This window comes from Aphelocoma coerulescens, chromosome 21, assembly GCF_041296385.1.
Source record: "Aphelocoma coerulescens isolate FSJ_1873_10779 chromosome 21, UR_Acoe_1.0, whole genome shotgun sequence".
NCBI classification, from domain to species: Eukaryota; Metazoa; Chordata; class Aves; order Passeriformes; family Corvidae; genus Aphelocoma; species Aphelocoma coerulescens.
This window is the reverse complement of record NC_091034.1, coordinates 1,828,935-1,855,795: the sequence shown is the minus strand read 5'-3', so window position 1 is coordinate 1,855,795 and position 26,861 is coordinate 1,828,935. Positions and strand designations below refer to the sequence as shown.

Here is a 26,861-nt window from a genome sequence, read left to right as displayed (position 1 = left end):
GCAGGGCAGGTGGATTCAGACTCTGTGTGGGGTCTTCTGAAGCTGGGAGAGTGGAAGCTCCTTTCTCTCTTGCACCTGTAAGACTTTTACAATTGAGCACAAAACACATCCATTAACACTGCAGACATCAAAGCATGTTCTGAAGCAAGGTCTAGCCCCATTCAGATTGTTTCCTTGTTTATTTAGCCAGTTGGTTTAGCAATTCACCTTCTGCTGACTCCTGATGCTTTGATTTTTGTGTGACCCAATGTTTGAAACCAAGGACTGCTCAAAGCTTCCAAAAATACGCAGTTGTGGAGCCTTGCAATACCCAGTTGTGAAACCTTAACTGCTTCTGTTGCCTTACAGCTCTTTCAGGACAGAATTCATCAAGGGCTTTGTGAAGTGGCTGGACCTGCCTGATGCTGTCTTACCTGCCATGACAGCCTTTGCTGATGGCTTAGGAGGGGAGGGCACAGAAACTTTCACTGAAATTTTGCTGAAAGATCCTGTCTTGAAAGAAAATCCACTTCTCATTACCCAGGTAAGTCCATGTGCTCCCCTCATCCTTGTTTGCTTTGCAAAAGAGGTTTGTCGTGTCTGTTTGCAGCTGAAGTGCTGTTTGTGCAGTCAGGGAAATAAAATCAATATTTCTGATAGGCATCTATTTATAAGCAGCTGGGGGGGGACAGGCAGTCTATCCATAAAGAGCTCATGGAAATCATGAACATGAGGCACGGCCACTGTCTGCTGAGTTGTGACTTTGATGGTTTTGCTCTACAGAACAGAGAACTGACAAAGTTTTTACTTTGTGTTACTGCAATGGTTTTCATTCATACATGTGTTGTACAGATTTTAGTGACACCCTGAACACAGTAGACGTGATTTTCACTTGTTTAAAAGCCCCTTCACTGTATATGTAATACAAACCACCTCCACATACATGCTCCAAGGAGCACAATTTCCAAAGTCATTTTCCCAGAGTAAGCTTTGACCAGAAGGAAGCTATTGTGGCTTTATTTTCTTTCACTGATAAAGTGAAACTGGGACTGCTCCATAATGTTCTGCTGTAAAAGCTGATGGAAAGATAAAAGAGGTGAAGCATTTTGGCAGCATTTGCTTTTTCTGGGGAAGATCTCTGTTCATCCAACTCCCTGTTATGCCATTTTGGGTGAAGAGAGCATTAGGCTGCTGCTGGTGCCACACAGAATGTGGGCACTGTCACCCTGTGCTGTGTCACCCTGTGCCAGACACCCTGCATGCAGCCAGTGCTCTGTATTGATTGATTAAGGGTTATCACACACTCACCTTGAGCAATGGCCCAGCAGAGCAGCAGATGTGAGAACTCGGCTGTGTAAGGGGAGATAAGAGAGCAGTGAACTTCTTTGGTCACCATGACCAGCTCCCATTTCCTCAGCCACCTTTTTCTGTCTCCTGTCAGTCCAAGAACTGCCTCAGAGGATCTGCTCCAAACCTCTGAATGTTCCAATGCCCAAGGTCCTACAACAATACAAGGACAGCAACAGAGATCTTAAGCTTAATTAATAATTTAGAGAAGATCTTCTAAACTAAAAATGGCTCTTTGGATGCTGTTTCCTCAAATTCAATACATCCACACTCATTCTTTCTGCCTTGATGTGCTTCCTGCATTGTTGCCCTCAGTCTCTCTGCCTCAGGGTGGATTCTCTACATTGAGGCAGGTTTTCCTGCATTGCTGCTGAGTTTATTAAGGGTGAAATTTAGCTTCTGCTTGCTCCGAGCTTACGCTGCATAAGGGCTCCATGTGCTTTTACAAAAGTGGCTCTGGATCAGCGGGAGCACGCAGGATTTTGCTCTGACCCAGGAAACTGAGGATATGCCCTGGATTTGGGTGGAATACAGAAACCATAGACAACTTTGATCAGTTGAAAGCAAAGATGAGGAATAACTATCAGTCTAATGCTACCACATCAATCCCTTGCACAGTCATCTGCATGGGCAAGGTGATTGATTTTGTCTGAGGAAGGACAGAATGAAAGACTTTAGTAGAGCAAGGCAGCAGAGGTGTGTCTTGAAAAAAACACTGGTGTTGGGGAAACATGGGTGATAAGCTGAGATCAGCTTTTCCTTCTTACCTGAAAATAAACAAGCTACAGGGCAAAGCTTTATGATTTATTGATCTTTTGCTTTGTGGTGCTTGTGCTCCTTTGTATTCAGCTGCAGCTGACGCAATATTTACTGTTTATTAAGTATCTGCTTTAATTGCTTGCCGTGTTCTGTGGCAGGGCCTTGCTGGCACTAATGCTGCATTTTTGAAGGCCCTTCATCTCAAAGGAGCTGAAGGCATGCTCCATGAAGTCAGGAGATTAGATGTGAGCTCACCATTAATTCAATGAGCATGTGAGGATTATGGATTGTTAGCTTTGTGTTCATTGCAGATGACTAACACAGGCAGATGGTGGTAACTGAATCCTTTAAAGACAGTAGTCATAGCAGGCTGTGGGTGTGGTATGGGAAGGCAATGCAATAAAAGAGGTATAGAAGTGGTGATAGGTGATAAAACACAGAAAATGTTTATTATGAATATGTTTTTTGCTCTCAGCATACTTAGAATGCTCATTTTCCGGTGGTTTCCTACACACATTCACTGCAATGTGGATTTGGGGCTATCTGTTGTTAGGGAAATGGGTTTTGAACTTGCATCAACTCAGAAAAAGTTTGGAAAAGATTCCCTTCCTTTGTAGGGCTTCTCAATCATATGGATGGTTGTTTTGTCATAGAGTTTTCAGGGAGATTCAAAACACCGACTTCAATAAGGCTGCAGTATAACAACTGCTGCTTAGGGAGAAAAACAAACCAGTTGTGAACTAATCTAGTCACTGCTGGTTGAATTCCAGCTGCCTGCATGTGCAGTATGTGCACAGCCTAAACTGGAGAATTTGGGAGTGCTAACTGGCACAGATGCCATTAAAACAGTTGTTCCAGTTTATCACCTGCTTACCTATGTGCATCTGTGACTTTTGAAATGCACGTGTGTACTTACTTAGGCCGGATTTATTTGGGGTGGTTTGATACAAGGTGCCACAGGTGATATTGGGCAGATGGGACGGGACCTGAGTCACACCCCCGTCTCCCTGAGCCTCACTCAGTTTATTGGCTACAAACCATCACCCTGTTCCAGAGGCTGCTTACGTCAGTCCAGGGAAAATTGTGGCAACAAGGTCACAAGCTTCACCTTATTCTAGACTGGAGGCCCTTTGCTTGGTCAGCTTTTTGCTCAAGGCTCCCAGCCCTGCACCGTCTGCTGGGCTTTGACTCCTCTGTGCCAACCCTTCCCCCAGAACTGGACCCAGAGAGGCGGTGATGGTGCCCACGGAGCTGATCCCTGGGCACTCCCAGTGGTCAGGCTTTGGGGAACCAGTTACATTCCTCCCTCTGGACTGGCATCTCCAATTCCCACATCCCACCAGTCAGCCTGGGGAACAGTCTGCAGTTTGTCCCTCTTCTGGTGGTTCAGGATGGTTTGTTCTCCATTCTGCACTTCTCATGTGTAGAACGCTCAGATTAGAGACGTTTTTATGATGCAAATTGTGCTTGGGAGCTTACAGGACTAATAATCATAAACTCTTTGGCAGCCTCCTACATCTTTGGCTGCATTTTTTGTGTTCCCAGAGGGCTGAAAGGATTCCCTGTAAAATTCAGCTGTGCTGTATTTGCGTGTAGGAGAGCGAAGCAGCTCAACTGAGCTGGTGCTTAATGTAGTCGCATAAAGAGCTTAGAATTTGTCCAGTGGCAATAAAAGAGGAGCACACAGTTGTAAAAACACTGGCCTCTTTTTCATGGATTTAGCCATAGAAACCATCTATTTAATTGATTTGTTTTTCCGTTGTTTTTATGGTAAAGAGCCAACACAGAAGTCAAGTCCCTCAATCTTGACAGATGGCCATAAATTCTGAGTTTTCTAACTCGCTTAATCCAAAAGAACTTCATGCCAGTTCAGCCTTACTGCCTAGAGCTGTGAATTCCCAGAATGCCAAGGAAAATAGGGGTCATTAGAGGAACATTTAAACCTGTTAGTGATGTTGCATATGTGAGTAGGTATGACTGTGGGGAGCACAAGGCATTGGAGTGGGAGGATTAGAACCCTGTTCCTCCAAACTTTGAAGTCTGGTGTAAGATCAGGACAAACAAAATAACAAAAAAAGTGGGATGCCTCAGCATATACCAAGCATTGCCTACTTCTGTCCAGCCCTTTGGACTGGCCTCTGGAGAATTTCAGACTGGTTTTGCTCTGTGCTGCCTCACTGAATTGTGGCTTTCTGCTTCCCACTTATGAACTGAGCTGCTGCAGTAATTAAATCAGTCTGATGGGTTTTTATGCCTCCATTTTGATCCCTCTAGACCTACATCATCAGTTTTAAATTGAATATTCTTTTTTTTTTTTTTTTTCCCTTAGGATCTCTTATCCTTCTCTCTTCGAGATGGTAAGTTTACTTAGCATTTGTTCTTTGTAAAAATAATGTAGTTGAGTTTACATCTGATACTTTAAAGTGCTCAAAAAGGTACTATCCTGTTTCATCGCAGCTTCCTCTCTGGCAAAAGCAGCACACTCCTTCCCTGCATCCCCTTCAAGAAAAACAACTCTTATATTAGGAATGGTTAATAATACCCACTGAAAATTGAACAGCTCTTCACCCCGTACCTTCACACACCATGCATTGGCAAGCAGGTGTAAATGGTGGTGGAGTGGGGTGTTTTTTCTCCAATGTTTCCAGGGAAGCAGGTGACCTCTTCCTTTAGGAAGGAAGTAAAGCTGTTAGGAAAATCTCAGCCTAAAAAAATTTCTGCTGGTTGCCTAAAAAAAAAAAGAAAAAAATATTCAGGGTATAATTCCAGAGTGTCCTGTGAAGCCCATTATAAATAAATGTGATTTTTCTCATCTATTATATTACACATAAAACAATTCTCTGGTTTGCAATCCATTACATGGATTAATCTGATAAAATTAATGAAATAAAGACTGTCTACTGAACAGAATGTCCACTTCTAAAAGAAGCCTGGATTCTATCACTACTTGCATTTTTTGAATCTCTGTGTTTTAACATGTTCTCCCAGGAAAGAACTCACTGCTTGCTGATTAGCCTGTTGCACTGCAGAACAAAACAAGTTTTGTTCTTGCTTTATTTTTAATGGAAAATTGACAAGTCAGTTATTGCAAAACCTCTTATTTTGTAAAGCTGGAATTCAGAAGAAATATCTTTCCAAGCCTTGCTGCCTTCCCGCCAGGCTGGTGAGGAAAGAGCCCAGCAGAGTGTCAGCAGACAGGAAACAAGAAGGGGGCTCGTTACGCACCTGCCTGGACTTGCAGGACGTGCCACATTTCGGGAAGGAGGGCAGATAAATCCTGTCCTCATTTCTCAACTAAGCATAACCCTGATGAACAGTGTCATCAAAGGCACGGAATTAGTTTGGTATCTTGGTAATTATGGTAATAAATAAACAAACTTAATAGATTGCCCAATGCCATATTTGATCTACGTGCAGCAGGTATCACAAACATTCTTTGTATCTGGGTCTTGCTGGTATCTTCACCCACCCTGAGAAAAGCAATTGGGTTTTCATCCCAGAGTGCACCAAGAACCATTTATAAAAGCCAAACATCAGGAAGCTGATGAGAGAAACACATTAAAAAGCAAGAGTTGGCACAAATAATTTAAAATCTATTACATTTAAGATGTCTTTTCTTCAAGAACACCTGCTTATAAGCCCAGGAGTAGTCAATTCTGCTGTCTGGTGTTGTCTGAGTGCACTGTCCACTCTTGCATCTCCAGCAGGGAGTATAAAAGCAAACATTAGTCTGTGGTGCTGCTGGGGGAGCTGGTGTGTAGCTTTACACTCCCGAGTGCCTCTTGTTGCCACCAAGATAAGTTGAAGGTAAGGGTTTTGCATGGAGCTGCATTTTTACAAAATGCCACCTCCTGCACTGGTGCAGTCGAGGTGGGCTGTGCCCACCCACATAGACATGTTTGATATTTCCAGTTAGCAGTGGTCCTGCTGCAGCATTTCTCTGTTGAAAAGTTGCCAGCAGGCCTCTATCACAGAGGATGGAGACCAAAGTATCTGAGATCCTTTTCCTGCCACAGAGGCATTACCTGGTGAGGTGGCTCTATTCTCAGGGAAGAAGGATTTTCCATTTATCAGTCTCTTCTCATGTTCCTGGAAGAAAAAGAGGGCCTGGGAGAAGGAGCTGCTCTGTGACATGTTCCTCGAGTGCTCTGCCCCATAACTAAATTGTGTGATCAGACTGATTAGACTGATTTCCTGGGCTTTTCTCTCTTTCAAGGATACTATGATGCTCGAGCCAGGGTGTTGATCTGTCATGTCAGCCAGCTGCTGAGAATCCCCTTGGAAGATCTGGAAGTTCTGGAGGAATCTCTGCTTGAGAGCCTGAAGGAACAAAAAGAGGAAGAGTCAGAGTAAGAACATTTGGGTTGACTATGGGATCAAAAAACACTGCCAGTGCTCAAAAGCTTAGCAGTAATTACTTGTGCCTAAGTCCAGTCTCTGATTATTCCCCACATGGCTCTTACTGTAGTCATTTATGGCTTGATTAGGGTTGCAGAGCCCTGACAGCACTGACAAGCAGAAAAGCTCAGCATTCTTAAAATCAGAGCTGAGACCTGGCCTTGCACACTGGTAAAGGCTGTTCTGCACTGAGCTGCCTCCATTCCTCTTCGCAGTTGCCTCTCAGAGATTGTAGATTTTGAATAAATACAGCACAAAGATCTTGTTGTCTCTTGGCCCAGTCTCCTTCAGATAGAACTGCCTCTTGCAGAATGAAGTTCCTGCAGATAATCAGGGTTAGATCCTCAACTGTTTGTTGTCTATGGATCTGTCCATCTTTAAGAGACAGCTGGATAACTCCTATTGAAGGGAGATTTCTGAGGGCAACAGGCTAAATCTTCAGATATGTACAGACCTGGCTCCTAATTCTATGTTATTAATACAGGATTAATCCTTGGAATCTGTAAGAAATGTAGTATCTTCATATTCTTCTCATCAGGCACAGGAATTGTGTGATGGTTTAGTGATATTTACTGTAGTGGACTTTCAAGGGAAATATTTTCATCTGTCAACTCAGCAAATGAGTTATGAGATTACCCTGAATGCTAATAAAGGCTTTAATCAACACCCATGCCATGGTTCAGCTCAGATATTATTACCATGGGGTCTAGCATGTGATGGGTATATTCTAGTTACAGCTAATTACAGTATTCAAATAATGCTTAACTTTATAGCCCACTGTAAAAAGGAAAAGTCAGAATATCTATCTCAAAGATCGTGGATTGCCAAATGTTTGGTGTGCAGGAGCAAGGGTTGGTATTGATGGGGATTGTTTTGCTGTGGTTTGTGGAAACAAACTCAGTGCTGGGCCTTTAAGCTATGTCTGATAACAGCAAAAGAACAGCACAGCTTTCAATCCCTGCTGCCAAGCCAGTGGGGTTCCTGTGTGTCTGCTGTGGAAGGAGCCAGGGATTCCTGCCTTGTCCTTTGCCCAAATTGCAGCCATGGGAATAAATGTCTATTAGATAAAAGGAAAAAGAAAAATCCTTATGGAGAGAGGAGCCCAAGACCGCAGTGTGAACACATTGTTGTTGCTGTGCTAAAACAAGGCTGAGATTTGTGGGGAATCCATGACCCCGTCTTTGGTTTGAAGTCAGGAGTTGATGGGGAAAGGAAGCAAAATATAAACCCATCACCACCTTGACCTCACAGATTTTGGGGCTGGGAACACCAGCATGTGCTTGGGATGCTTCCAGCTTTGACCAGCAAGAGGTTTTGGAACAGAAACAACTGTGGCAGCTCCTGTACAGGTGTTTTTACTGATATTTGTTAAAAGGAGGTTTTGCTCCTGCCTTTGCTGCTGTGGATGTGTTGGATTGAGGCCCAGAACCTGCAAGTTTAAATGTACAATCCTCTATAGAATTACGCTCCAACCACTTAGATCCATGTTACTTGTACCAAACCTGTTCTGACCTGCAGGTGTGTGAATCTTTCTTCTGTACACAGTTCTGTAAGAAACTGGAAAACATCACAACATTTGCTTGCTAATGTGCGCTCCTGCCACTTTTCCTTATTGGAAAATGACCTGAAGTTCCCCATAACAATCGCTCTGAACATAATTTGTGGTTCAGGCAAGAAGCTGCTCATACAGTGAGGGTAGAGAAATACCAGAGGCAGCAGTTAATTACCACAGTGGATAAAAGCAGTCTGGTAATCCAGTGATAATGATAATGGAGGAGCCATTAGGAAGCAGCTGCTGGCAGCTCCAGAAGGGAAGCAGTGACAGGCAAAACTCCTCCTTTTATTTACTGCATTGGCAGGCAGGATTTAGCTGCCACTCTCTTTCTCCCCACATAACTCAAGCTGCTCATTATTCCAACAGACTCCAGGTTACACAAGTTCCAGCTCTCTTGTCATTATTCTCAGACACAGTGCAGTGACTGTAAAAGCTGATGAACTTCATGTAGAACAGAAATTGCTGGGTATTGCCAGCTTAGGTATGAACAGCCCGGCTGCAGCACTTTTGTAAAGAGCTCCAGGAGCAATTTTATCTGAAGCCAAGCATTCAGATTGGTGACTAAGGCACAAAGTAGAGCATTTTGAAAGGATGAGAGGAAACGGCCTCAAGCTGTGCCAGGAGAGCTTCAGGTTAAGTCAGGAGGAGTTTCTTCATGGAAAGGGCCGTCAGGCATTGGAAGGGGCTGCCCAGGGAGTTAGTGGAGTGCCCATCCCTGGAGGTGCTCAAAGAACAACTGGACATAGCACTCAGTGTTCTGGGCTGGGTTACAAAGTAGGGATTGGGCACAGGTTGGACTCGATGGTCCTGGAGATCTTTTCCAACATCGATGATTCCATGATTCTCTGATAGCCAAACACCACTTTGTCCGTGGGGCTGTAGAAAGTGACTGTGGTTGTGCAGAAACTGGAGAGGTGGTGTTCTCTGCAGACACCACATTTGCAGCTGTGTAAGGTAATGAACAATGGTTTCTTGGAGGGTCTCTGTGGAGACAGAATCTCTGTGACGTGCAGGTCTGTGGGAGTTCTGCCAGTGAGTGCAGTGACTCAGGGATTTCACCCACTGAGCTCCATTCTCCTCCTGCTGCGCCTCACAAAGCTGCATATTGTTTGGGACTCGTGTAAAATTGTCTTAATCAAAATTACAGTGTGCTTAGGGGGTTCCAGGAAGGATTAGGCAATTATATGGATAATGAAAATCCAAAATTAGGCTAGGATTAACAGGGAAAATATCCAAGTTTGGAAGCAAGATAAATTGTCACGTTTCAAGGCCTGGATTAACTGTGTAAACAGGCCAGATGGAACCTTCATTTGGAAACAACTTACTCCAGTATCCTCTGTTTCTCCTACTTTCCTCTGAAATTGAAGCACTTCTTGTAAGAGAAAAAGCAAAGACACTCAAGAGAAGTCAAAAGTAGTGGCTAATAAGTGGTATTTGTTCCTTTTATGTTTGTTTACCTCTTTCTGATAAGCTTGTTAAAATACAGCTTAAATGCACACAGACAAATGAACTGATGATTGTGTTTAATTCCTATTATATTATTATATTGTGATGTGCAATTAGAAAGCAGCTCGAAGTAAACACTGATGTTGGAAAATAGTTTAATTGCATCTCTGTTTGTTAGCACAAATTACCCCTAGTCCCTTTTATTTCAAACATTTTTCCCTGTTTCTCCTTAGCTTTCTTGTGGTTTTTTAAGACACTTAGGCAGCATATAGTTAATGAAATGCTTTTGACTTTTTGTTTCTTTTTTTTTTTTTTTTTACAAGCTTCAGCCCTATTAGGAAGGGTTTTCTGAGTAAGTAATATCTGTTGGCTTTTGTCAGCAATTAAATCGTTTCAATTTAAATCTGTGGTCCATTTAATCCATTCAATTTAAATCTCTAAATCCATGCTCATAAATCTCAGTGTGCTGTCACAGTCCACACCTGCATGTTCCTTTTTACTGTTCCTGGGAGGGAAATTACACCAAGGAGAATAAAAGCAGATTCTGATGCAGCAATGTTATCCACCAGGCTTTTCCCTTAGTTTTCGTACTTCTAATCCCCCCACAGAACTGCGGAAGTCTCAAGAAAAAAGAAGGAAAGAAGGAAAAAGCTGAAGAGATACCTGCTGATCGGTCTGGCAACTGTTGGGGGTGGAACAGTGATTGGTGAGGCTGCCCTTGGCATTTTGGGGACACAGCACCAGGGACAGAGAGGGGTCTGACTCCAAGAAAAGTATTTTCAGCCCCATAAAAATAAACATGAAAGAATTAGCTGGAAAAGTTATTCCAGTGTAGCTTCACTAGCTGGGGAAGCATTAAACTGAGGTTGTCAGCCTTAAAAATGTTTTCTCCTTCTTTGCTTTTGTGTTACAAGAGGATCAGATCTTCAACTCTGAAATCAAAAGTGTGAGATTAGATCCGTGTTTCCTGAGAAAATAGAGCACAGCTCACCCCAGATCACCACACAATGTTCCTTTGACTTTGAAATGATTCTTCATTTTTACTGAAGTCAGGCAAACGATTTGGGCAGAGATTCAGGGCCTGGGGAGGGTCTCAGGAAGCCCCTTTATTGGACATGCAAAAAGCTCTTCAGCAGGAGTATCAGCACTCTCCCAGCACAGGGAAATGCCTGCCTGGGGTTCCTAAGGGGTAATAGTTTGGTGATATCTCTTGTTGCATCTTCAGGTCTGACAGGAGGCCTGGCTGCCCCTCTGGTTGCTGCGGGAGCTGCCACGATCATCGGGAGTGCTGGAGCAGCTGCTTTAGGATCAACTGCTGGGATTGCTGTCATGGCATCCCTTTTTGGAGCAGCAGGAGCTGGTCTTACTGGTGAGTGACCACACCATTCTCAGGCACCGAGGCACAGGATCATGTCTGCAAAAGCACAGTTAGTCACCCCACTGAGCTCTCTGCAGGGCAAGGGAAGCAATTGGAGGTGTAATCTGTGAGATTTTTATGTCACTGCTGATTAAGGTACTCTGTAGCCCCTGGTGACCAAATAGGGAAGGAATATTTGGTGTGTGGTTAATGAAGGACTTGCAAACTTGCTGCTTTGGGTTAGAAAGATGCTGCCATGGAGAAAAGCAGCTGTTACAGCAAAAATCCCCCTCGGCTAGATTCCCTCAGATCAAACAAATTCAGAAGCATCATGTTGGCTCCTTACCAAGCTGTAAGTAATGCATGGACTGACTGAGGGTTTTGAGAAGAAAAAAAACCCTCTCCAGGTTACCCAATTAATTCCTTAATGAACTCTGTTAGCAGAGTGTGTCCTTTCTGTGCCATCTCTGAGCCGTGTGTTTCTTCCTGGCTGTGTGTAGGATACAAGATGAAGAAACGTGTGGGAGCCATAGAAGAGTTTGAATTCCTCCCACTTACTGAAGGGAAGCAGCTCCACATCACCATAGCAATCACTGGATGGCTGTGCACTGGCAAATATGGTAAGAACATGATGAGAAAACAGAGAGGACCTCAAAGAGCCATGGCCGTGTCCCACTTCAGGCTGTGTCCCGCTTCAGGCTGTGTTTGTGCTCACAAAGCAGCATGTCTGCCCCACATTTCCATGGCATGGTGACTAAACCATGTCAGTTGTCACCATAAGCCTTTGCAGCCCAATCTGCAATCCCAGGCAAACAGAGGCAAAGAAGAGGGCATTAAGTTGGTAGTGATAGCAGGATTGGGAGCAGCCGCAGCAGGATTGTTTCTGTTAGGAACTGTTGGAAGGTTTTGCCAGAAAAGGTTTGGGAGATGATTGCCAGCACTAGTACAAAATGTCTCCGAGACCTTATGTTTATCCTCCAGGAATTAACAGAAAACAGTGTGGTTTTGCTCTCTCTGTATCTGCCAGCTAATGAGGTTTATTGGCAAGAAAGTTCTGTCAAGTCAATCCTGTTAAGCACAGCACTCTGGAGGTGACTTACAGGGGAAACCTTGAAAGGTCTGTAGTGCTTTATTTTCCAGTGTAGCTTGTCATATAAAATATGTCACCTGTCTGCTGATGTGCTCAGCAACCTGACTGAACAGCTGCCAGTTCATTGAGAAGCACCATAATTAACTCTGGATATCATTAACACAGAAGGATGTCTCACCCTGTCGCTTGCCAGGCTGCAGTTTGCTGTCACAGGGAAGTTCCTTTCACTTTGCAGTGCTGGGCTTTGGCTTCTCTCTTCATCTGCTTGCCAGAGGTCCAAATCCTCAGGGCTGGAGGGCTCCCAGGCACGGTTAGAGAGGCAAGTGTGTCCCTCCAGGAACCTTTTTGTGTCTGTTTGCCCTTAAAAGGGAGTTAACAGATGACACACATTCTTCTTCCATAACTAGCAATCTGCGAGGGTGTTTTAAAGAGCAAAACTAGGGTTGTCATCCATTTTCCTCCTTACAGCAGTGTCTGTGTGTGTACACACTCCTTCAGACAGAGGAACTGAGGACAGGAATTTTATGGAATTTGCCACTTTGTGATTTTGGAGTTGCCAGTAGCTGCCAATCCATGTGTCCCCAACTATGATGACAGTCCACTGTGGGAATCTTGTGTCACTTTGATCAGCAGCTGCCTCAACCTGCCTGCATTGTTTGGGGAAGGAACAGTGTGGGAAGGCTTTTAATAAATTAAGATGACAATTCTGCTCTGCCCTTCAGTGCTGATCTGTCATTAATAGCATTGCCAGAATATTCCAGTGTCCTGCAGGTTCTATTCCGATCCTCTCTTGGGCTCCTCTTGCCAGGAATCAGCCATTGTGTTCTCCAGACATGAATTCCATCTTTGCACCTTTCCCAGGGAGCTTCACAGCCCCGTGGAGCAGCATGTTGCACTCAAGTGAGCAGTACTGCCTGGCCTGGGAATCCAAGTACTTGATGGAGCTTGGCAATGCCTTGGATTCCCTGCTGAATGGTTTTGTGAACATGATGGCTCAAGAAGCCCTAAAATTCACTGTCTTGTCAGGTAAGAAACTAAATTTTATCACATCTGATGAGTGGCTCTTGGGCAGTTTCACTGTTAGAGGATCTTTCCTAAAGAAGGAATGTTTGGAGGAGGCAGTGCTGGCACTGCCCAGCAGAAGTGACCTGAGAAGTGACCTCTACCACACCTGTAATTTAGCTGTGCTTTCCTGGACTGCTGAGCTGCTGTGTCATTGCATCATTCTGTTAAAGTTACAGCTGGAAACACCTTCCTTCATGTGTGACTGTTCATTTCTCCATGTTATCACACCATTTACTGCTGTACAGAAACACACAGGTTACACTCACCCCCCCATGCCAGAACATCAGATTCTTTCTTATCTTTAGTCCAGCAAAGCATTTCTCAGCACAGCTATTGGGAAAGAAGAGCTGGAAATGACAAAAGCTCCTAGGCTTAGCTTTTAACTTCAGTGAACTCTCTTGATTTTGGTGTTTTCTAAGAAACCTCTGTGTGATGCAGGGATCGTGACAGCCTTGACTTGGCCAGCATCGCTCCTGACTGTTGCCAGTGTCATTGACAACCCCTGGGGAGTGTGTCTGCATCGCTCTGCTGAAGTGGGCAAACACCTTGCACACATCCTGCTCAGCCGACAGCAGGTGACCGGCCAGAATGATCCAGGAATTATGGCTGGGAGGGATTTGGCCCGGGGGGTGGAGGTTGATAGTCATGCTGGTTACATGGCATCTTTCATGGGAGACAAAAATTAATAAAACAAAAACTCAGTGCTGCATGAAGGTGACCAGCAGATATCTGGCTCACTGGGGAAAAGGAGGAAATCCCAAGTGGATCAGAGAAATCCACTTGAAATCCACTCAGAGAAATCCTGCTGAGATTTGTTCCATTTAACCTAAAGCTTTTCTAAATGAGGAAGAAGAGATCCAGAACATAAATGATCAGTGGCTTAACCATGCCACAGCCAGGCCCACTCACCTAGTGGAAGTCAGAGAGCAGGAAGTGGGGTGGGGTGAAAAGGAAAGGAGAATACAGAGTTTTAAAAATATTTATTGATCATTAAGAGGCACCAGCAAAACAACGTGAGAGAAAAGTGGGTGGCAGCCAACGCCCAGTGAGCCATGGCTTTGCCTGCAGAGAAGGGGAATGGGCTGGTGTCTGACAGAAGTGACAGAAGTCTCTCTGAAAAAGCTTGAAAAAAGACATTTCTGCCCCTCAAGAGCCTGCCATCATTTGCTGGCCCAGCACTGGTTTTTGCTGGCCACATGTTTGTCTCACACCAGTCACTGTTGATTATAGAGGAGCCCGAGGGGAGCCGTGGCCCCAGAGCTGTGTGTCCCAGCAAGGTGGAACAGCAGAGGAGGAACAAACTTGATTTCTCATGAGAATCCAGTGCTAGAAAACTCAATAAACTTTATTTCATATAAGCCCTTTGTTTTGCTCGGTGGCATTTGTTCCTGCCTGTTAAGCATTTGTTGTGAAAACACACATTCCAGTGTGCTGGAGAGTCTAAAACTAGTTAACGTGATGTCTGGGGTGTCCATCACACACCTGCTCCCTGCATATTACAAAGACCAGTTTTCATTGATGTTAGGATTAGGTTCCCTTTGATCTTACAGAAAATCTTATTAGGCTATTCAAAATAAAAGCTTAGAGCTTAAAAGCCCCATCATTTTTTATAACCATCGCATGGTGCTGCTGTCACTCAGCCTGAAACTGGGACGTGGTCAGTATTTTTGTGTTACAGCTTCTTCTTCTGTTTATTGAAACATTTCTAGGAAAATTTTGTTCCTTGAAGAAGGTTTTCATTTGGAAATTTCAAACCAGTGACAGCATCTGTTTTGGTTCTGTTTGAAACATCTGCTTTGTTGTAACTGCTGGTCATGAGATTTTTTTCAGTTGATTTTCTGAAGATCAAAACATACAAAATACTCGGATATGTAGAATTCTCCATATTGAACTGGGCATAACTCTGAGGAGACCTGATCCCTTTGAAACCAACCAAATCACTCCAGTATTTCAAAGGTGATGCACAAGCAGGTGCTCTGTGTCTCAGGCTCTTGGGGATCCCAACCCCAGTCTCTCTTTCCAGAGAAAACACCATTTGATGGCATTTTTTTCCTTTCCTTCTTTCTCAGGGCCAGAGACCTGTCACACTGATTGGCTTCAGCCTGGGTGCCAGAGTCATTTACTTCTGCCTGCAGGAAATGGCTCAAGAAAAAGGTAAAATTCACCTTCTAACCTTTTTTTCTTTTATTTTCCTTACTCCTGATGGAGAATTTTTTCTTCCAAGAGGAAGAACACAGCTTGGCTCTTTTAGGATAGGACAAAAACAAACAAAAAAAGAGGTTTAAATGCCTTTGGAGCCAAATTCTGCTGTCATTTCCCTCAGTCCAGCAGATGAAATCCTCTGTCTTCACTTGAGGGGTTCCAGTGGGTCACTTTGGTCTGTAAACAACAAGGTGACATCTGTGATCAGTCTGGAGCTGCCCACACACTGCCTGATCCCAGCAGAGGGATTTGCCTTTCTTGGGAGCTCTCTGCAGCTCTCGTATCTGATTCCCTGAGTCCTGCCTTCCATTTAAGTCGCTGAAATGCCACTGTCATCTGCTATTTTCATGGTAATTTTCCCCTAAAGTCAAGTATAAAACCATCTGTCAATTTATTACCCATTGTGGTTCTGTTTATTAATAGATTCTATTTTTAATTTAGGAAAAAAAGAAGAGTAAAATCATTATGATCAGTTGATGGAAATTGTATCTTGGAGTTGAGTCAGCAGTGAGTGTGTGCAGCCTGCCTTCCCCCCACGTAGCAATTTAACTCATTAACCATTTAGCTTCACAATAAATCATAAATAGGGAATTTTATAAAGGGAAATGTCCAGTAAAGTCCAAGTAGGTGCAACAGTAGGTGGGTCAAGTGAGGATGGAGAAGGTCAGCACTGACAGCTGTGTGCCAGAAGTTCACTTCAGTTTAAAATGGAAGTCCTCAAATACAGGAATTCTGTTCTCAAAATAAATCTAATCAAATCCAGAATGAGCCTAACGGAGTTACACTGGTGCCAGCACCCAGATCCTAATCTGGCCCTAGATCTACACTTTTTGTGTCCTGAGGATGCCAAGGGCTGAGGTATTTCCAGGCTTTTATTTCAGCCTGCAGACTCTGGAATAACACGAGCCCATAGCTTAGGAAGGAAATCCTTAGGGGTCTGGAAGGTTGGCTGCCACTCCAAAGGAATCCAAGTATCATGGTGATGTGTCAGAGCAGCTCCCACCATACACTGATTTTTCAGTTCCTTAATTGAGTTCTGAAAGCTGAGCTGTTTGTGAGATGAAAAGCAGCATGTTTAGCACAGATTGCCAAGGCGTTCTTCACAGGCACATTCCAGAGCAAGCCACAGAAGGAATGGAGCTGGGACCTGGGACAGCTGAGACTGATTTGGGTTTGGACTTGGATGTCTCACACGAAAGGATCACACGGCCCTGTCATGCAGGGCTCTGTACCCAGATGGCAGTGGCATTTCTGAAGACAAATAGCAGATGATGGATTGGCCAGTGAAACACCACGACAGGGACTCAGACTCTGCTCAAATGCTTCTCTGCAAAGCAATGGAATAACCTTTGGATATTTCATCACGGATGACATTGGGAGCCAGAGCTCAGCAGGTTTCCAGAAAATGACATTATGGCAGAAGCTGGAGTAAATGAGCCATCAGAGACATGTTACTGCGTGGGAAGATCATTGCTCTGATTTCTTCATCGTGATTCCCATGCATTTTAATAAATAATTAGCAATTTAGAAAACGAATGCAAATTGAGAATGGCTGTTACCACCAGAGCCTGAACCTTGAAACCCAGCTGTGTGTGACAGGAGTGAGGTGTCACACACTGGGTGTTTGGTACTGATCACAGCTCCTGTGACCAGTACCCCACTGGGCTGGGATCCCTGCTGTGCTCAGGTGTTGGGAGTGCTGCTGCCAGCTCTGCCCTGGAACATCTGTACACAGCCAGAGCTGAGTTCCAGCCCTGTTCTCTGTCCAGTCAGGACTAATGTGCTGAGGTACTTTCCCTTTCCCAGTGAGTTGCATCCCAAGGGCACAGCAAGGCCCAGCTCCCAGGATTGGTTATGGTCTCTGGAACAGCTTCTTTCTTCCACACCTTTTCTGGAGAAATCATCTTAATCAGGTTTTGATTTTGGCCTGGCATTTTCACTCTGTTCCCACCTGCCTGGACTCGATTGGGAACTTTCCTTTATAAAACTCCTTATTCATTAGCCACTCTCTGAGGTTAAATGGTTAATGAATTAATTTTTTTCCACTGCTTTTGCAGACTTTATTGTTCTTCATAATCTAAAAGATTTACAAACTGTGAAATACATTTCATTTATCTCGAGCCTCAGCTGCTCTGCAGATCTCTCCAGTGATCTGTTCCCAGGTTTCTATCCTGTCAACATTCAAAAAAAATGAGCATTTTGCAGCCAAGGCTAAACATTTTTTTTTTGTTGTTCTGAGCAAGCAATAATCTGGACAAAGGACTGGAGAAACAAAAGCTTCCAACACCTTGCCTAAAAATTCAGGATCCTGATGAATTAGCTGTTTGTTTATTCAGTTGGCTTACACCATGGCCGTGGAATTTAGAACCTTGGTTGGAACGAGCTTTCCCGTTAGTAAGGCTCTGGGTTTCCTTTTGATTGCCCATGATTAAGGGAACAGGGCTTTATTGCTCACAGATTAGACTCACAAAATTGAATTGCTCTTTGCTCTCTTTGATTGGTGAAAAATTTGCTCTGCAATAAGAAATAATTCCAGGAGAGCTCATTTGGATTTGTCAGGCACCGGGATTTTCACCATGGAGAAGGATCCAGGCACTGCAGACAGCTCCAATCTTTTACTGCTCTCAGGGAAAGGAAGCTAAGTGATTTACATTTGAAAAGTCTACCCAGGCAGCACCTCTCCCTCAAATGTTGGGTTTAGCTCAGGTCTGTGGAGCCTGGTCTCCCACAGGTGCAGGGCATGGATTTGGAATGTTACGCTCATGAGTCTTCCATTTAACTCTCTTTACAAAGATTTATGGAAGATACTGATATATTGTTCAGCAGTTTAGGAAAGTAGCAGAGCTGCCCAATATTTCTCATTCCGTCATTATTTCTCCTGAAATTGCCCAGCTGCAGCTCTCTGATAAGTGAGGAAGATTTATTATGCTTGAAAGTCAACATTGCTGTTCAGCAAATCAGGCCCTGGGCATTCAGGTTACAGCAGAAGGAAATCAAACCAGTCTGATAGATCTTCACTGTGCATTGGCAAGTGCCTCTGTTGTTGCTACTTCCAAATCAATATTAACAATTTGGGATTTTCTCTTGCATGTTCAGGTCATGTTTTTCATAGAATCAGCTGTGGGAAGGGTTCCTCATGCTTCACATATCACAACATTTGCTCACTCTGTGGGATCTCAGACCCTTTCACCTGTTTCAAAGCTCTGTGCTCACATCAGTGAGCCTGCAGAAACCTTTCCAGAGGTTTCCAAGCTTTTCCAGAGGTTTGCTGCTTGAACAGTGTTTTCCTGGGCAGAGGCCAGGCCATTTCTCCCTCCTGCCATCAGCCTGGTCCTTTGCACTGTCTGAGGATCTTGATTTTTCACATTTACTAACTCCAGGTGATTGGTGGACACTTCACATGTATACAAAGTTGTATTTGTGATCCTCCTTTCCAGTGTTCCTGTCTTTCAAATTGAAGCCACTGAAATGATGGTTTTTCTGTAGCACACATCTGAACACACTTCATGTAAGAATATCTTCTGATCCATCTTCTAAATCTGAGCTGTTCTGCTTTCACCTGAACAGACTCACAAGGGATCATTGAAGACGTCGTCTTACTGGGAGCTCCAGTGGAAGGAGAAGCCAAGCACTGGAAAGCTCTCACCAGAGTGGTGTCGGGCAGGATCATAAACGGCTACTGCAGGTCAGTGTGTGCTCAGGGCCCGGCCTCGTTAGCCTGGGAATGGTTTGGGGTATTTACCCCTTTCAAGCACCTTCTGAGTGCTGGTGAGGACGTTGATTCAGCAGTGCCAGAGCCTCATCCCTCCAGGCCTCTCCCTCAGATCCACTGGAGATAACAGCTTCAGGAGACACTTGAAGGCTGTTTGACCCAGCTCTTGGCTCTTTGTGACACTGGAAGCTCAAGCAGGTCCTGTTCATAGAGGGATCCTAAAGCTGGGTCAGTGTGTTTGTGTGTGTAATCTGGTATGTTCTAAAGCCCCTTTAAATCTCAGCTTTATGTGAAGGACTATAAATACAGCAGTTAAGTTTGCTGACTTAAAGAATGGGAATTAGAATCTATAAAAGCTTTAAAATGCAGTTCACTTGTGGCTGCTTATAGGGAACAAAATGTGAAAATCACAATGGAAGGGAAGGAGCTCAAGCAAATTGAAGGTTTTTATATCTGGACTGGGTTTCTGGTCAAGACAGTCCACATGAACAAGATATGTAACTTACAGGGGAAGAATAGCTGGAATAGCTGTAGCAAATTTAGTAAGGATGTGAAAGAATACAAAGATTGTCTTCAAAACAAATACCAGCCTTTTAAAACCACATTTAAAAACATTTTAGAAATAAAAGCAGACAACTGTTGTGCAGAGTTGTGGGAGCTGCTGGGTGAGAAGAGGAAGGTTCAGAGGTCTGAAACAGCTGAAGCAATCTCAGAAAAGCTATTAAGTATTCAAGTGACAGCTTCAAACCTAATGACTATGTCTTGGAAGATAATTGTGGCAGGAACACTGCTTACCAGCACAATTAGATAAGGGGAAATTAAAACCAAGGAATGAAGCAGGGAAGACTAAGAGCATGGGGAAATAAATTGAGAAATAACCAGGCAAGAAGATTAGCAAAGAACCTGCAAGTCAAGACAGTTTATAAAGCTGTGAGCCCTCGGGTCAAGGACAGCTGAAAATGCTGCTGGCGTTTTCCATGCACACATCCATATGGATGCCTACACACGTACATTGAAGTTGGGGAAGTATTGTCTTACTGTGCTTCTAGCAGAGTGTTCTAACTCAGAAAGAAGAATTAAATCAATGATTTAAAAGTATTCAAGGTTAAAACAACAAATTATCAATCCCATCTCTCAGCTAGGCTGGAAATTGTTGCTTTTGTCCTCTTTAGATCCCAGGATTTTCAGGGATGCTGGATGTAAACACCACTTGCAGTGGTTCTTCATGTGGCATGAGGAAAAGCTGCCTCCCTGGGAGTGCTCTGACTTCCTCCAAGAAGCCATAAATGATAGAAATCATTGCATATAACTGAGTTTACCCAGAAAATATTGTTCCTCCCTGTTCTACAAAACTAAATTTCACTGTAAGAAGCTCAGTGTATCCATTTCCTAGAACACACACACACAAAACATCTTGTTACAGTTTCCAAGCCTGCCTGGCTGTTGGAATAAAATACAGTATGTGTGTGTCACATGTAATAGGGGCTATTCAGGTAACATGAGGGGCAGCTAGAGGAGGGGATTGAGAGATATGGGTAATTTCTGTGAGGATTGAGGTATGGGAGAAAGATTATACAAACATTGTGTAGTAAGGCCTCACCTGATTCTGATTTCTCTGATCTCTCGCTTGTACAAAGGGTGGCCTCGTTCTGTCACTTCAGGAGTAACTCTATTTAGGTTGGATGAATTACACTGGATAGAATTCCTGTAAGATCAGATTTGAGCCCAGCTGTTGAGCTTCAGTCCTTGTTCTTCTTTGGTTTTGGAATAAAGGGACAGGGCGAGTGAGAGCCCTGTCAGCTGTCGGAGCTGTCCCCTCCCACTTAACAGCGGGGTTACAAATTCCCAGGGGGAAACCTCACCCAAATCAGTTGGACTGGCTCAGCTTTTGAAAGAACCCACGCCTGAGCAGCGTGGATGTGTTGTAAAGGTTTTACTTACAGCTCCTAGTGTGGATTATTTGGGAGTAGCCAGGAATGGGCACCTGTGCAGGAGCATTTCACCTGCTGCCATCACAGAGCACAAATCCCACTCATGTCCCACTTCAGTCTGCTCTGTAGAGCACTGTGGCATTTCAGTGCCCAGATTTTATGCTGTTGCTCAGCACAGAAGAGTTTTGTGTTTCCTTCTCTCCTCATGCCATGGTCTACCCTGAAACTGTCACAGTGACTTATGGCACTGCTTTAGAGTGGGAGCAAACTCTTCCTAGTTCTGTCACTGAAGCCATGTATTTCTACAGTACCTATAAATCAGGAGCACTCCCAGGAGCTTCACAGTCGATATTTATGTCACAACATCAGTGTTGTAGGTCTCATCACCTTTACAGCTTTATGGGCTGGAGAACCTATCAGTACATGGAAAAGATGAAATACGTCAATATGCAATCGCTAAGCAAACATAGAAATAAACAGAAGGGTCCGATTTTTAAACTCCCTGCAAGTAAAGAGACTACACCCATGGATCAGGATTCAGTTCAGGCTTACACCCCTGTGTCCCAGGAACCTGCCCTGAATCCAGCAAGTGATTCCTGGTGTGATTCCTACATCACACAGACCTGCAGCAGGTCTTGCTCCAGACATCACTGTGCTTCCCAGCCCTTCCACTCTCCTCATGGTCTGAGTAGTAATGCACTGGAAGTGTTCAGGTCAGGTTGGATGGGGCTTGGTGCAGCCTGGTCTAGTAGAAGGTGCCCCTGCCCATGGTAGTGGGTGGAACAGGATGAGCTTTAAGGTCCCTTCTAACCCAAACTGTTCTGGAATGGAATTCTTTGATTCCACATTGCATTGGCTGGGCAACAGGATTTATTCCCACTCTTCTCTGCTTCTAGGGGGGACTGGCTGCTGAGCTTTGTTTACAGAACTTCCTCTGTCCAGCTCAACGTTGCAGGCCTCCAGCCAGTCGACCTGGATGACAGGAGGATGGTGAACATGGACCTTTCCTCTGTGGTAAGTTCTCATATTCTCATTTTTTCTCCATCATCCTTTGCCTGCAGCACTGTAACCCCACACTCACCGTGCAGGGGAAGCTGGGGACTGAAGAGAGCCCCTCCAGGTACACCGTCCCTCTTTCCTGTCTTTGAGGGAACTCTTACCCACACTTCCCTCTGGATTTTGTTGGCCCAGCTAGCACTCAGCATTGAGCAAAACAATGAGAATCTACCTCTCCTGTTGGACGTGTTTGGGGGTTTTGGTTCCGACATATCTCATACTGGAGATAGAAAATGCTGTACTCCTCAAGAAGGGCCTTGCTGTCACAGAGTCATGGAATGGTCTGGGTTGGAAAAAGCCTGGTCCCAGCCCCTCTGAGTGTGGATCCAGGGGAGGTGGGATCAGCAGCTGGAAAACGTGGATCTCAAACACGCGCCTGCACGGCAGGTGCAAGCCACTATCTTATCTTGGTGGAGCCTTCCACACTGCTCAGGATCATCCAGGGACAGGCTCCTGGCCCTTGTACCTTGGTCCCTGGGGCTGCAGGAGCCGGAACTGGTTTGGAATTACAGAAGCTCTGTGATAGCAGCAATTGGTTTGCCAGGTCTTGCTGCCTTTTTGGAGTGTGTGTCTCCAGGAAACAGGGAGAGAGTATCACTGGTATATCTGGGAAACATTCAGCTTCCTCAAAGCTATCTGGTGTCATTAGTGATAAGCCCCTGTTGGAACATCTGGCAATATATCTAAGCAATGTTCAACTCAATTATCTTAAACTCATCACCAGGTTGCTGTCTCTTCCACAGAAGAAAAAGAAGAACTTATTTGTGTATCTATATCCAGGGCAATCTTGGATGTGCCATCATGTTTTTTCCATATCTTAATGTTTTAATTCATTGTTTACTCTCTGCAAACTGGAAGATGCTCAGCACAAAGCTCAGGATATTTCCATGGTCGGTGTTCCTACCGTGACTCTTCTTCCCAAATGTCCCCACAAGCTGGCAGGGACTGTCAGTGTGTTGCTCTGCAGCTAAAGGCACTTTGAAGAGCTTTCAGATTTTTTGGAACACCAGCTTGCTGAGCCTATAAATACCCAACTGTTCTCAGCTCATTTCATTCATGATAACTGAGCTCTGCACAGCCCTTGGCAGCACACGCAGGGCTTGGTGCTGAGCAGAGAGAACAGACACTTGGAGGAACAAAACAGGGGCTTCCCGGGAGGAGGGGGTTTAGTGGAGGCTTTTAAACATGGTCCATGCATCTTTGCATCTCTCTGGGCTGTCAGCATTTCCACACACTCCCACGTCCATTTTCTCACCGTCCCCAGAGCTGCCAGTACTCATTTGCTCTCTGACATCTGTTTCTGGCATGAAAATGGCCCAAGATGCCAGGTGGTGGCACTGGGGTGACATTTCCTGTCAGTCAGTCCATGTCACCCCTGTCTTTCTGGGTTCTCTTCAGAGACCCTCCTTTTAATGACCCTCTGCTTCCTGAAGCATGAAACCCCCCAGAGCCCTGCACACTTTATCCTGCCTGGATCACAGCAGCTTCTCCATTCCCCTCAGAGGAGCAGGATTTCCATTTCAGCTGAATGAGTAATGTCTGCAGAGCTGCTCTCTGCTCATCTCCCAGAGCTGTATGTCTGCATCCCGGCTGCCTGGTGCCGGCAGTCAGTCCCAGTGCTGCTCTCCTTCAGAAGGAATTGACACTTCCTTCATCTCACTGCAAAGCTTTGGGGAGGAAAAATGTATATTAAGTAGGTGTCATTGCCTTGATCCATTTTCCAGACCATGGGAAGAAATACAGTGCATTCTGGGGAACATCTTAGAAGTAAAAGGAGCAAGAATGGCGAAGGAAATATCCAGGGGCAATATTTTTTAAAGTGGCAAGAAAGCAAAGATGGATTTTGCTGCAAGTACAGTGCAGTAGCATAACAGAAAAATACACATTGATATTTAGAGGTATGTAGAGATACAGGTGTTTATGGAGACCAGCTGTATCCCTGCACATGCCCTTGTTGGAGGTCCCTGTTAGTGTCCTGCCAGGAGAAGGACAAGCTGTGATAGAAGAATAAAGGGTACCTTATGCAAAAGTGCTCGGCAGGAAAATATTACAAGGGCAGCATCAGTATTTTTGGCATCTGCCAGTCCATCCATAATGAAAACTGAACGGGATCCAGTTTGGTTCTCTCTTCTGTGGTAGCTCCAGAATCCTCAAATGAGTGGGGGATTAGGAGCCCTCAGTATAAACAGGAATTCACCTCCGAGGCCTCCATCTCATGTCTCTCTTGATTAGTGTGGTTTTTATCTGACTGTCAGTAAAAAAGCAGAGAGAAAAATGTCCTCCCACTCAGCAAACACAGTTATAAAATCCTTCCTCATGGTTACAATGGGGCTGATTTATTCAGTGGATTTATTTGACAGCACCTGTTAGAGACCAAGGAAGTCGTGGAGCTGCAGGGGATTATCCTGATTGCTGTTTGTTCCCAGGGGAGTTTGTTCAGTGCAGTCTGAATTAACATTTGAATATTGCACAACTGCTCAAGGAGCACCTTCAGGGAGGCTCAGGAGTCAGCAACAAGTCTGGAATGGGCAGTTTCACAGCAGCAGAAATCAGGGGTGAACTTGCAGCTTTAGAGGCAGTGGGAATGCGTGGCTGGAAGTCTGGTGGAGAGCAGGGATGGATCATAGAATCATGGAATTGGTGAGGGGGGAAAGCTCTCAAGAGACCACTGAGTCCAGTCATTCCCCCAGCACTGCCAAGGCCACCACTAACCCATGCCCCCGAGTGCCACATCCACACAGCTTTTAAATCCCTCCAAGGATGGAAATTCCATCCTTGCCCTGTGCCAGGGCTGAACAGCCCTTTCCATGGAGAAATTTTCCCTAATATCCAATCTACATGTCCTCTGGCATAGACTGAGGCTATTTCCTCTTGTCCTCTCACTTGTCACTGGGAGAAGAGACCAACCCCCACCTGGATCCCCCCTCCTGACAGCTCTCAAAAAAGGGACCAAAATTCCCATTATGAGGGGAGACAGATTCAAGGCAGCCAGGTACATCAATACCATATGCAGATGGAAAGTCTGAATTTTGTGAAATCCAACTGACTTGGCACTTCTGTGAGTCAGGCTTTTTTCCTCCAAACACATTAAATTGTGTTTTTTCCCACTGTATTCCCAAGACTTGCAGCAAAGAATTAATTGTGGTTACAAAATGCAGATTCATTAAGAGCCCTGGGGAGTTGGAAAGGCAAAAAAAGGTTTCTGGTGTGTCATTACTCCTCTGTTTCTCTTGTTCCCAGTGAGCAGTGTCACCTCCCCAAAGGGCAGGATCAGAGGAACAAGAGCTCGGAGCAGAACTCGGCTTCAGGCAGCTGCCTGGAGGAGCTGGGAGAGCCCCTCTCCCATCAGGGGGACATGTAGGGCTTTGTAGAAACAATTCCATCTTTCTGTGAGGCTGTGAGGTCACAGGGATGGCTTCCACACCCCTGGAATCATCAGTGGCTTCATCTTCTGTGCTCCTTCTTGCTGTTGATTTGGGAGCTCCAAGAATCCCACGTTAAATACATATTCAATATGTTTTTCCCTTTGGGACACAAGCAGAGGGTGCTGGCAGTGTCACTGTGTTAGAACAGAGGAAGAAAGTGAAAAAGCTTTTCCAAACAGAAAGTGCAAATGAGGCCGTTAATAACTTGCAGTTTGTTTTTGCTCTGTGGCTGACAAACCTCAAAGGCCGATGTCCCTCCTCGCTCCAGCACACACAGATTGCTCGAGCTGGATGTGCTTTGTGGGAGCCTGGGGATGCTCAGCTGCTTCTAAAGGCAGAGAGAAAACCATTTTACAGGACTCACATTTCACAAGGCTGGTGCCCAAATTCCCACGTGCTCTGCTCTGGGAACCAGGAGAGTGCCACAACTTCCTGCAGATTTACAGGAGGGATTTTCCCGTTCCCCCATGGTGCCTGGAACACATGTGCATCCTTCCACAGGGGATTCCCACGTTATCTGCTGGAGTGTGTACGGTGTCCACAACCCCCAGCTACCCTGGGCAGGGCTGAATTCCTGGGACTGCAGCTTCTCCTTCAGAAGAGCTGAGGGGACCAAGTGCCACATCACGGGTGGTTCCTATTTCCATCAAATGCAGCCCAGCAGAGGAACTTCACTATTCCTTTGCAGAACTGGCAAAGTTGTGATGCCATCACATCTTTCTCCTGTGGAACAACTGGCATCACAAATCACCTTCAATAGATTTTCTCTTCCCCCTCAGAGCACTTTGCATGTGGAAATGGGGCAGTTCCTGCAGGTGCAGGCGCTGCACCCCCTGTCCTTTCCTGGTTTGCAGTGAGTGGGTCTGTAGCTGCTGGCTTTGCAGGCAGCTTTCCCTGTCCCAGCCCTTCCTGGAGCAAAGCAGGGGGAGTTTTCCCAAAGTACTGTTCAGCTGAGTTCTGCAGGAATACCCACACAGAGCTCAGGCAGGTGAGTTAAGGACAGAAAACTCAGCTTTTAATTTCCTGTCTTCTGCTGGAAAACGAATGATGATTCTGTATCATTTTTCTGCTCCCTTTGAACTCCCTTTCTGACCACCTCAGCTAACATGGAAACAAAATCCCAGTGCAACAGCCAGTTAAAAATGTTGATCCAGGGGAAGGCTGACTTTGCTGACACCTTGGGCACGTCACGTGTTTGAGATGCTGCAATGAGAGCAGCTGAATTATTGATAGGAGCTGAATGTCACTGAAATACCACGAAGGTGTCGCTGCCCCAGTGACACTGGGGGACGGGGAGGGCTTAAACCTGCTGCAAATCCCAGCATGGTGGATTTGTAGGATATCACATTGCTGAGGAGAGATGTGGCACTACTCCACAGCTCTTGGAATTTCCCAAATGCCCAAGACTTCTTGTCCGGACACATTATTGCCATCAGCTCATGAGGGATGAGTCAGAACGGGTTGTTGTCCCCAAAAGCAGCAAAAACTCTTGTAGTTAATCTCAGGTGACCTTGTTTTGTGAGATTGGGCTGAGAACCT

General features: G+C 45.0%; 1 protein-coding gene across 6 annotated transcripts in view; it reads left to right on the top strand.

Annotated features, from left to right (window-relative positions):
* Positions 1 to 26,861, top strand: part of TMCO4 (transmembrane and coiled-coil domains 4) — a 39,155-nt gene that overhangs the window by 4,021 nt on the left and 8,273 nt on the right. For all 6 annotated transcript variants that reach the window (XM_069034692.1, XM_069034687.1, XM_069034688.1 and 3 more), the window contains exons 3-13: positions 349 to 523; positions 4,415 to 4,442; positions 6,302 to 6,434; positions 10,093 to 10,190; positions 10,710 to 10,853; positions 11,342 to 11,461; positions 12,793 to 12,957; positions 13,435 to 13,571; positions 15,066 to 15,150; positions 18,766 to 18,883; positions 21,738 to 21,855. In XM_069034692.1, the coding sequence (XP_068890793.1) occupies positions 349 to 523; positions 4,415 to 4,442; positions 6,302 to 6,434; positions 10,093 to 10,190; positions 10,710 to 10,853; positions 11,342 to 11,461; positions 12,793 to 12,957; positions 13,435 to 13,571; positions 15,066 to 15,150; positions 18,766 to 18,883; positions 21,738 to 21,855 (1,321 nt within the window). The remainder of the gene's footprint in view (positions 1 to 348; positions 524 to 4,414; positions 4,443 to 6,301; positions 6,435 to 10,092; positions 10,191 to 10,709; positions 10,854 to 11,341; positions 11,462 to 12,792; positions 12,958 to 13,434; positions 13,572 to 15,065; positions 15,151 to 18,765; positions 18,884 to 21,737; positions 21,856 to 26,861) is intronic.